This window comes from Tyto alba, unplaced genomic scaffold (assembly GCF_018691265.1).
Source record: "Tyto alba isolate M040663 unplaced genomic scaffold, T.alba_DEE_v4.0 Super-Scaffold_46, whole genome shotgun sequence".
Classification (NCBI taxonomy): Eukaryota; Metazoa; Chordata; class Aves; order Strigiformes; family Tytonidae; genus Tyto; species Tyto alba.
Window position 1 is genome coordinate 798545 of NW_024881322.1, and position 12140 is coordinate 810684.

Genomic DNA, 12140 nt, shown 5'->3' on the forward strand with positions numbered 1-12140 from the left:
ACTGCCCCAACTGTCAGTGCATTTTAATACAAGACAGAAAAGGAAAATACCCTCGAAATCTAGAGGGCTGTCAATGATTATTATGAGTGCTGTATGAGAAGGAGCACTAAAACTGCATAACCTTCTTTTCCCAGAAGGCAGCCATTATGCGTGAGCCCCAGTCTTGCAAACTACAGGATGCAAAGACATTTAATGAAATGGTCACAACTCAAATCTTAAAAGTGAAGCTTAGACTGGCTCCTATATACACTCTATTCATATCGTCATCAATAGCCAGCAGCCTCAGCTAATTCTGAGCTAAGCCATATTTAAGTTCTGAACCATTTATCTGTCCGCAGATGGCAAACAAATGCAGAAGCTAATTGTAAATTTGAAGTTTTCATCTCATTAGCTCTACAAATAAAAAACTATTTTCTTTTGCATTTGTTTTCTATGATATTTATTTTATTAGAATAAAACTGAAAACATCAAGCTCTGGAATGGTCCCAAATTTCTTGCTGAACTCCAGCAAATTTTAACAGGTTGGGATGCTCCCTCCACGCAAGTCTCCTGTCTGACACTGCATCTGTGTTAGCTGAGCATTTCTGCTAAAATGATTAGTAGCATTACAGTTAACGGTGCCATCATTTTAAAAATATCATTAGATCGCTCTGTTAATAACTGAAGTTTCTACTACAATTTCTACTACAGCTCCTGCTTTAAATTCAGAACTTGAGACAAGCATGTTTAATCAGTTTATACACAAGTCTCACTAAAGGTTATCTGCACAACCATAATAGCTACAAACATTCTTTCAAATGCTGCCTCAGAGCCTGAAGTTGAATTCTGGGGTGGTCTACTGTGGCAAAAGTGTGAACAAACGGGGACCTGACCAAGGTAACAAATTTACAAGATCTAAAGAAGGGAGTTGTGCCTCAACATACTGCCTGACCTCTACTCACCCCTCAAAAAAACCCAACAACTCCGTTAACCTAAATAAAAAACTTGTTTGGAATTTAAAGCAAGTTTAAAAAAGGTGGAAGGGAAGCTACAACTGGGTGAAATTTATCCAGAAACAGAAATGAAAAGCTTTCAGCAAACAGCCATATAAAACCGAACAACAGCTGAAATGAGCTCCTCACCTGTTAGCAGATAAGGGGACAGGCAGTGGACGCAGTTAGTTACTAGCCATTATGTCTCATCAGTGGGTAGTTGCACATCAATTGCTGGTGAGGTGGTTCACCGCCCGAACATTCCACATCCAGTCACACACATAAGGCATGGATCGGGAGAGCGGGAAAAACTAGAAATTACAACACTTACCTTTGAAGAATACACAGTACTTTTGCTATGAATTTTCTTAAAGAATATATGATAACAATGTATGTGCAACTGCACGATGGGTGAAAATTGATCCAAAAGAGTCAAGTTCAAAATCTTTTGAGTAAGTGTATGCAATATATTTAACTTAGGAGTCAATAAGTATTCATTTTTTTCAAATACATTTTCTTAACCTTGTATCAAATATTATTAAGTTTCTCTACATTGCCAGCTTCTTCATATTGGTATTGTATACATCTTTAAGGTCATGCTATTTTTCTTCTTTATGTTGCATAAAGAGGCCCGAATTAAAACTTTCAACTACCAGGTACATTTATTATCCCTAGTTTTGACAAGTATCAGGTAAGCACTTAATTAAAATGCGTATTTAGAAAGTAAAAATTCTGCAGTGGAATAAACCATCCCCCTTACCACTGAACACTGGTTCAGCTAAACTGAAAATGACACTGGAAGAAGTTATGCAGTAAATATCATATACCACCAGAACACTGGCTACATATCACCTACCACCAAGATTAATACTGGTATTTCTGGACACCTGCCTAGGCTAGGGAACCTGCTTAGGGTAACCACTGGTGCTACCGTTAGAATTTTCTTCTGTTTGACTCTTTCAGAAGAGATCCAAGCAAGGAAGGAGGTTTTAAGAGTTTGATTACAAATTCTTACCTTTCTCATCTTTTGGGAAGTTCATGGTTAAGATTCCCTGAAAACAGCCTCAGCAGCGACTAGGACTGCTTGACTGTTGTTAGCTCGCTCACCTGGTGCAACCTGTGATGGCATGATGGAGCCCAGACCATGCCAAACAGGCCTAAGTGAGAGCTACACTAATTGATTTCAGGTGATGGCCTTGGTGCCTGACCTCCCCCGCAATTAGAGAAGCACAAAGATTGTACTTTAGTATGCTGAGCATAATCCTGCTTTATCGCAACCGAAGATTTGCTACGGTATCATTTCACTACTACTCTAGTTGCTAGGAAGTACAGAGAACACCTAGATGCCCCTATATAGAAACACAAATAAAACAAAGTTAATCTTAATTTCAGTTAGTCTCAACATTTCAGGCCAGTTTTATACATCATAAAGCAGTAAAGGGAAAGGCACTTTTCAAGAACACCAAAAGCCATTTTTGTCCTCTGAAACTTCCTAATGCTAGCTTTAAAAGGGTTTGTACGCTTTTTTTAACCTTAATTTCAGAAATATTTTATTACAGTGTGTTAAAAAGGAAGGAATACAATAGTTCCATTCTTTTTATATTTAATCAACACCATGTATGCTCACGTAAGATGTTAGTACCACCGATAACGATTACTAGTGTCTTAAAAACTACTGCATATTCAGAAATACTGCTATGAATGTATTTTGATTGCATCCAATTGCTCTGCCAGATCCTCTCATGCAAAGGATTATCTCGCCTATTTATTTTTAGTAACCCAGATTTAGTTTTTTATCAAATACCTGACTGGGCATAACCTTAGCACACATACCTGTCATTTAATATTACTACTCACCTTTGTGGTAGCTATGCTATTTACAAAGCTGATTTGCTGAAACCCTTTTTCACTTAAAGTGAGGCACACATCCCATCGTTCGTTCACAACTTCATGAATAACTTTGAGAGCAACTCCAGTTTCATCCAGCTTGTCTTTTACGTAAAGATCTACGTAACTGCGAAATCCATTTACCTATGAGTGATGCAGATAACCATTACTATTCTTTGCATCAAATACTCAGTGTGCTTTAAATATTTTAAATGACGCTCTTACAGGTAATTTCTTCCCATTCAACATGACTTTGACTCCTTTGCATGACCCAGCCAAATCATATGCTCTTCTTGTCATGAGGGCCACAATATCCTTATCAAGTTTTTCCATTTTAAATTTAGCTAGATCTGGCTGGAATGTAATGCATGTGTAGTCATCACCATCGAAATGCTTAATCTTGGGTTCAGAGGTCTTCATCATGTTGTTCATCCATGTCTTTGGAAACAAAACATTTTAGATGTTAGTTTACAACAAATGTTGTTCTCCTCCTCTGTTCCATCTCCCAGCTATGCTAGGATTACAACAGCTACACAACAAAAAGCTCACATACTTCTTTTAGAAGTTTCCTCTGGTAAAACACTACGTATAAAATGAATTGCTTTACCAAGATTTGCAACAGTCTCGTGACAGCAGATTTGTGGTTTCTGTAAATATGCAGATATTCATTACACTGATGGACACGATCCTAATGCAAAGAGCCCACCGCAGAGTTGGCCAAATCCGATACAAGTGAGCTAGCTAAAGAGTCCTTATTGCTCCTCAGTTTAACGCTTTCAATCTACCACACACTTGTAGAGAGAGGCTTATTAGACCCAGTGCAGACTCAGTAGTTTGGGATAGCATCTTTGTGGCTGTGCAGCGGACCAAAGCACGCTTCTTGACAAAGCAACTTGCTCAGACTTGACTCAGGAGTCTCGCTATTGTTCCCTGTTTAAGAACATGGGTACATTTGTAGGAACAAGCAGCATGCCTACTCACAGCATATGTCACAGTTCAGTTGTACTAAATTTTCACAGTTTTTGAAAATACTGGAAAATGTAGCACTTCATCTATGAAGTTGTAAAGCTTGTAATTTTCAAAAAGTACACTCAAATCAACATTAATTTGCTTTAGGCAGTCAGCAGAAAATATTACACTTTTAAAGAGATGGGTAAAACTATTGAAATGCATTGTTTATGTAGTGACATGACATCATAAGCAGAAACGAACCACTTGTCCAGAAAAAAAGAGGAGGCAGCCACCAACTGGGAAAGACTCCAAAGCCAAGGAACTTTGGTAGCTAACACTCCACCAAAGTTCTTTAAACTTTTAGAAAGGCAGTCATTTCAAAGCTATATACAGTAGATCAGATTACATTCACTCCTTCAGCTGTGTGCTGACAACAGTAACGAGGAGCAATGGGTTGAAATGCAGAGGAAGGGGCCTTTGCTCTGAAGTCCAGATAGGCTAATGAAATTCACAACCACTGACAATTCTCTTTCTTAACACTATCCAAAATTGTCTAGATAATTGTTTTCATGTTTGTACGGCTAAGTAGAAAGATTTTTTGACAAATTATATAACAGCAATTACAAAATGTTTCAACTGAATATACTCCTTTTCTCATGCACATGAATATACTTCAGTTTTCACAGAAGAAAACTATTTTTCATTTTTAGTCACCTAACACTCCTAAGAAAAATATTACTTAACAAAATAAAAATTGTAATACACAGAAGTACTAATTTTACTGACTGAACTAACCTAGCCTGCAAACTCTACACATCCACTTGAACGTTAAATGACTCATTTCATGAAATATTCATGAAATAGAGAAAACGTGTTAAATTTTAAATTTATAATTGCAGCAAAGGAAAAAAGTTGAGATCACTTCTGTACCTGCTTAAAGCTGTGTTTGTATTCCTTGCAAGCAGTTTCAACTGTAAACTTTGTACTAAATATGTTACAAAGTTTTGCACCATAGCCATTACGCCCACCTGAAAAAACAACATACAGTAACTTTTTTTACAGCAGAACCACATTTATGATATATAGAGTATGCCAATAAAGTAAAATGTTCCTACATAAGACAAAAGTTGGGCCACTTGTCAAGAGCTATCAAAGGACACCAGAGATGGAGTTTCACACTACCTCCAATGTGGTGCAACTGTTTCTGCCTCAAAACGAGCAGTTTGCTCCTCCCGAGGCCACGATGCTCCCTTTGCTTCCCTTATGGTGATCTACCCCTTGCCTGCTTAAAAGGCAAGTGACCTCAACACCACCATCCTGCTGAAAGCTAGGTCAGGACCAGGTTCAAATCACTCTGCAATCACACATAATATGGGCAACATATATGGGGTAGAACAGAACTTTCATTCGTGATCTAAATTAGGGTTGCTTTACATTTAGGATAATAAATAATATCCTAATTACATTTATTTTTTTTCATTTCAAAAGCATAAATGTTTAAATGCTTTCACACATTATAATTAATATATGAAAATACGTTGTTTGTTACTGAATAATGACTACTGACATTAAAGGTGTGAATGTCAAGTTCTCTAAACGTTGCTATTAAAAAAGAAAAAGTAAGATTTTTTTCTTAAGCCATTTTACTCTAACAAAGAGCTACAGTAATGGTGACTAAGTAATCATCTGTTATGAAACAGAATAGAAAAAGCAAGAAGAGAAAGCATACTGAAAAGCTAACAATGGCTTAATTGAATAAAACAAAGTATGTTAAATAGTCTTGCCTGTAACTTTTTTCTCATCATCATCATAGTTGCTGGATGTTAGCAGCTGCCCAAAGATTAAAGCCGGTACGTATACTTTTTCTACTTTGTGTTCCACAACTGGTATACCCTTGCCATTATTCCATATGCTGATAATGTTTGATTCCCTGTAAAATAGCGAAGACATTAAGTCAATTAATGTAATCTTGAAAACGGTTCTGCATACAATTTACCCGTTTAAATAACTACATAAAATACAATAAAAGACAATATTCTTGCCATGTTTATTCACAGAACTATGAATTTCACTTACAACAAACCACTTTGTGCTTATTAGATTTCTTAGAAGGAGCATAATTGCCCACACATGGCAGTAACTCATAGAATAAAAATAACCCCCCAAAACCTGTTTGAAGAGCTTTCACTATCAACACGATCTGCAGCCGAATCCTGAAGTTTAGTGACAGAATTATATTTAGAGATGTGGCTTTTTAAGGCTTCATTGAAGTCAACCTAGACACAGCCAAGTTACCATCTGTTTAAAACTTATTTCCCAGTTTATGAGAGACATTGTAACTTATTTTACACATCAGTGCCAAAGTCCATCAACATCTGGCATTGTTAACGCTTATAGCTCTTGCATAGCATTTTCATTTTTCAGTATTAAAGAGTTCAAAATCATGACATGTCAGGCAGATTTACACTACCATTTCCTTCCCGCTCCATGATGAAAGTAATTTGGTCTACAGAAACTAATAAAGCACTGAAAACTTGCAGAAAAATGACTTCTCAGCATATTTATCCTAAAGATTAGGTGTGAAAATTAGGTGCCTAAAACATTTATTATTCAGTTAAATGTAACTGGAAAGTTACCGCTAAAGGAATGCAATCAACATCTATTTAACTATGATACTTCTCATTAGGAATTATTTCTTTAAGTATTCAATTCAAAAAAACAGTTGTAATGACATATTTGCAATCTGCAGTTTCAGTGTGATATAGCTGACTAGTTTTAATGCTAAAGGAGTTAACATAGAAGTTCAAGAGGTGCAAAATTCTGTTACAAAACCTCGAGGTGGGTATATATGATTTATGAGTAACCTGGCTGGTTATAGTTATGTACTGCCAAGCTTTCATCTAATCATGAATTTTATGATCTTCTGGCTTTAGGTTTTATTCAATCAAACATTAACGAGTGGTTTAGGAAAGCAAATTGTTATAAGTTCAGAATGGTAATACTGACTGCTAACAACTTTGAATTCACCCTTTCATCTTAAAATATGAAGCTAATAGAAATAATTTAAAAATATATATTTTTTTTTTAAATTCTATTTCATTTAGTAAAATCATTTATACAAATCTGAACTCAATAGCATTGGCAGGCAAAGTAAATGAAAACATGCTTTTACTTACGGATCAATGGATATTTTAATACAAGTCATATTCTTGTCCCTCTGCTTATTGTCAGCAGCATTTACTATGAAACAAAGTAGCACAAATTCACACTTTGTAGGAGCAATAATTAATTACTCGATCTGTAAAAATGATTGTCTACATATCCCACCTCAAATTACAATGGTCCAGGTATTTCTTAATCTGGTATCTTTTTGTATAATCTGTATCTTATTACTGAAGTCTATAAATACGACCAAGTATCTGCAAGGGGATATTTTTCAACCTTCTTATAATTGCTAGCTCTATTTCTAGCAGCTAGACTATCTTAGAAATAAATATAGAAGTGGATTTTGTGAACCTGTTCTCATAATTGTTCTTCGTATACTAAGCACTTCATTCTTCTCTTGCTGTACTTGTTTGGATAGTTATTACACATGTTATGCCACCGATGTTACAACCTCTAGAAAATTATATACATCGCCAGATCAGCTTACACAACTTCTTGCCGCTGAAACCAAATCCTGAAATCATCACATCCATTAAGGAGCATTTTGACTACAGCAGAAGTTCTCTCTAAAGAGCCTGTGGGACTCATAACTAGCAGTTGTAAGCTAGTTCCTAGACAGTTTACACAGCTTAGGACCAAAAGACGGAAAAATGGAAATTAATATTTGATCAGAATTTAATTAAACTGTACTCCAGTGTGTATTAACTACAAACAACAGAAACCGGAAATGTGACTGTGGCCATTAACTATGAAAACACATTACAATCACTTTCAGCATTTGTCTCATCACCAATGAAACAGATCAAAATAAAACCCCAAAACACCAAAGGACAATATCTTAATAGATTATAAGGATCTCAATTGAAGATCAGATATTTCAAGGCGCTTTTGCCAAAATTGTAAGTGCAGTTTCATCCACAAGTATGCACAGCTACAATGTCCAGTTTTCACAGTGTTATTACACTGATCCCTAGCTCTCAAACCCCACTCTGTGGAATACTTATCAGTGCTACATAAAGAAGCAATAAGCCATACAGTGCTACAATAATGACATGATCATGACCTTCCTGTTGAATGGGACAAGGTGGAAGTGAAGTCCCTACCATGAAAAGACCATAAATTTCATCTATGAGGCAGTACTCAAAAAGGAAGTAATGAAAGATCTTCATTCCCATATTTCTCAAAGTAATTAGAAAAAATTATTTTTTTTCCACCTGGCAAAGATATAGTCTTTTTTTACAGCAATGCTGTAAAGCAGTTTTTGTGGTGTGGAGAAGTTCTGAACCCAGTGAAGGTCATGACAAAATTTCCATTGACCTCAGTAGACCGTAATTTAGTTTACAATATACTTCTGCTAATCCTTAGAACATAACTTCATAAAAACTGGTTTGCCCAAGATTTCATGTGAATTAACCCAAAATATCAGTTGAGCAGACAGCACACTGTTCAGATGGCACACGTCTTTACTGCTGGTTAGTCTTCAATGTGTGCCTGTCACCAAAAGAGTATCATAAACTAGTAGAAGTCACAGTGACTCAAGGTCTTACAACAGAATTTTCTAAAAATCATTTGTTCGTGCCTCAGTCACCATGCTTTGAAATGGCAGTATGATAGCAATTCATTTTAAAACTGTTTGAAGTCTAGAAATCATTCATGTAAGAATCACCATCACCACCACTATCCTTCAGCACAGAAGGAGGTCATTTTAATGATTCATGGAATGATGACCTAAGTTAACACTTAGACAACTTCTAGTTGACTTCCTTCAGAAGAATAATCTTCTTTCAAATGCTACTTAAAACCATGGCTCTAATCAACTTTGCAGATTAAACATCCTGTAACAATATTGATCATAAAGAACAATCTAGTTTAGACACTCAGTGACAAATATCCACACCCTCTTACAAGTTCAACTGAAAACTCTTCCCTCTTTAACCTATCCTATAGTGCTGGAATGCACTAAAGTTTTCATGCACTGCAGTTTAGTGGGACTTTAAGTCTGTGACTTAAACTTAGATACAAATTAACGTGCTGCAAGAGCATTCAGAAAAGTATGTACTCCATAATGCTAAAGCAATATTACTGTTAAAAATACTCACCAAGGATTTCATCAAAGATCTTGTACAAGCCTGGAACAAAGGTAACTTCTCTGCAATTCATTCCTACATCTTCATCATAAACCCACATTAACTACACATGAACAAAAATAAGACAGAAAGTATTTACTCTCTTGGTAAACCAGTCCATGATTCTCTCAGATCTATTTACTTCAGAACCTTTACTCTTCCAATCTGATCGCTGCTGTCATATGAGACAAAAGCAGAAGCAGAAGTTTGGCAAAAATTACAACTGTACCCATAAAGACTTCCATAATGAAAACCCATTATTTTCTGCTTGGTGGGGAACTCCAACAGTATGGACAGTGAAGTTTGAAGCAATTTACAACTTCACAAGAACAGCTGAAAAAAGTGCCAGCAGGAGGCTTAAATTCTCTGTTCTCTACTAAAACAAACAGATCAAAGCATTTTTGGACCGAGAACAAATGCTACTTACAAATATGTATATATATTTTTGTTCATATAAGCATGTTTGGAAACACACACATATACACATATAACTGTGTTTACACACATAGGTGTTTATGTTTTGACTGAACTTCAACATTTTCTGAGCATGTTTTTTTCAGGTGAACCAAGCACTACTTTAAAAAAGTCTTCTCTTGACCCCTTCCTACATATGCATATATAAATGTGACCACAGCTTTTAGCATGATAATCCAGAGTACTCAGAAAAGTAGAGATGTGCTTATTTATTAACCAGAATAATCATTTCCTCATTAAAACAACTGAAACTATTAAAACTGTAAATGTAGTGACACTTACCTGAGTTAATGGTTCAACTGACCCAATGTAGGTATCTGGACGGAGGAGGATGTGCTCAAGCTGAGTCTTTTTCTGATAAACTCTCTCAACAGACATCTTCTTTGAAGTGTCATTTTTATTAATGCTTTCCGAGTCTTCCTTTTTTGAAGCATTGATCTGATTATCAAATAACGTCTGAAAAAAAAAAAAAAAAGACACCAACAATCAGCTTCATTCAATCTGTCACTCCCAAGATATAAACAAAACCTGACAGATTTAAATTACAATCAAAACTTGTCAAGTAATTTAAATGTTACATTTTCAGATGTATTAAGATCAAGCTAACCTCTCAACAGAGAAAATTCAACAGCTTATATGACAGTTTCTTGACAAATTGTAACATATTCAAAATCTATTGATTTACTAAGCAGGCTAAACCAAAATAAGGAAACAACAGTATATTACAAGCAGCATCCAGCTCCTCAGGTTAAGTATTTATACCATCCATTTTCTGCTTAAGCATTTGAATCCAAACCACTGAGTACTGTTCTGAATAACAACAGCAAAACTACTCTTACATTTTAGTTTGGACAATTCATTCAGCGAGCCTTAAGAAACACTGCAATGCCTCTCCTATGGCTTCTCAATCGCTAAAACTTACATTCTCTATTTAACTGAAGTAATTAAACCTGATACAATCCTGGTTTAGAATGCTTTATGAGGAAATAAACCAAGGACTTTAAAAAAAGAGAATCACACAGGCTAATATGGGAATTTAAACCGAATTCATGCCTAGTGTGCCTGAAGATGATGAAAATGCTGAACTGGAAGAACAAGAAGTGTTACAGAAAACTAATTCACTTACAAGGGAACTATTCAGGGGTTTGGTGCATCTTTCAATGGATTTTTCCTGATAAATACCTCCTTCCCATTTAACTAAGACCACACAAAAGCAAAAGTTAAAATCTCTCAGAGCAACCAAATGTAGAAAAGCCCCATCCTGAGACAGTAAGAGCATATCTAGAGAGAATAGGTCTGACATTTTACAGTATACATTCTTACCTGTAAATTGGAATTACCTTAAAAATACCAATAAAGATAACTTGAACTCACCAGGCTAGCAGACATAACAATAAAAAAATCTGTCACCTAATATCTGAAATAGCCTCCTGTATTACAGGAGGTTTACCAACTCTGAAGCAGGTGTTACAGGACCAGTAAATAACAACAAAATAATGAGGACAAAGCCCACTACCCACTCATGTAAACATTTCACTCCTATTTAGCTGTTGCCAATAAATCTCTGTATAAAGTAAATATAGACTGAATTCCAGCCCTGAAGTAACCAGTCACTGTGTAATTTCTCAGCCAGAATAAAGTATCAGCATTTCTCTCCCAACTGAGCCTTTGTTGCAGCCTCAGTTAACACTGAAAGCATATAAGCACACTGGAACAAGGAGCAAGGGATACTGAACTCACCCAAACAACTTCAGAGCATTCCAGAAGGCCAAACACCAACTACAGACAATTAACAAGGACAACTGTCCCCATATTATTCCAATTTGTCTTCTCCAATTTCTACTAGTTAAGCTTTGATGCTTTCTCCACCCCTACCTCCTCCTTTAGCAGGCACTGGAATAAGGCATTTCATTCTGTTCAGAACAAGGGAAATTACCTTTCTCTTCCAGATTTAGAGATCACATTTTTCCAGTTTATTTATGGAAATGCTATGAAACACATATTTCAATAACCTTTGAGACAAGCAGACTGTGTGTACCAGCGATGACAGCAGCCAATTGTTTGGCTCGAGCAGAACTGAACAGGCCAAGCGAGAATCATATATTCTCTACTACTCAGTCTTGTAACTGACAGCATCCAGAATAGGAGTGGGAAAGAACCCAGGGGACCCCCCAATCCTGCACCAGGATTACACACAGCAGAATTGGAACCACAATATTAACTCTCATGACTTTTCTTCTGGAGCACATCTCCCGCCAAACAGGGAGGTTGCAAAATCACATACACACGTGATTAAAGTGTTTTGGTATCCAAGTTAATTTAGTCTCCGCACTGTCAATTGGCCTTAAACTGTGACAACCCCCCCACCACCCCCCTAAAAGGATTAGCCATGGATCAGCTAAGCAAGCAGAAAAGAAACAGGACTTTGGAAACAGATACATTAAACTGATATATGGAAGAGGAGGAACGAGAATTGTTACTAAAGAACTACTGCCAATAGTTGCAACATAAATTTTATTTCATGGAAGTAGTTCTGTGAATGATGTCCAGGCTTCGAATGAATTTC

At 36.2% G+C, this 12140-nt stretch overlaps 1 protein-coding gene across 2 annotated transcripts in view; it reads right to left on the minus strand.

Moving 5' to 3' along the window:
• TOP2B (DNA topoisomerase II beta) overlaps window positions 1–12140 on the minus strand; it is a 66347-nt gene that overhangs the window by 37238 nt on the left and 16969 nt on the right. For both annotated transcript variants that reach the window (XM_032996955.2, XM_032996948.2), the window contains exons 2-8: window positions 9857–10030; window positions 9074–9164; window positions 6986–7049; window positions 5594–5739; window positions 4740–4837; window positions 3084–3296; window positions 2829–3002 (exon numbers count right to left, since the gene is read on the minus strand). In XM_032996955.2, the coding sequence (XP_032852846.1) occupies window positions 2829–3002; window positions 3084–3296; window positions 4740–4837; window positions 5594–5739; window positions 6986–7049; window positions 9074–9164; window positions 9857–10030 (960 nt within the window). The remainder of the gene's footprint in view (window positions 1–2828; window positions 3003–3083; window positions 3297–4739; window positions 4838–5593; window positions 5740–6985; window positions 7050–9073; window positions 9165–9856; window positions 10031–12140) is intronic.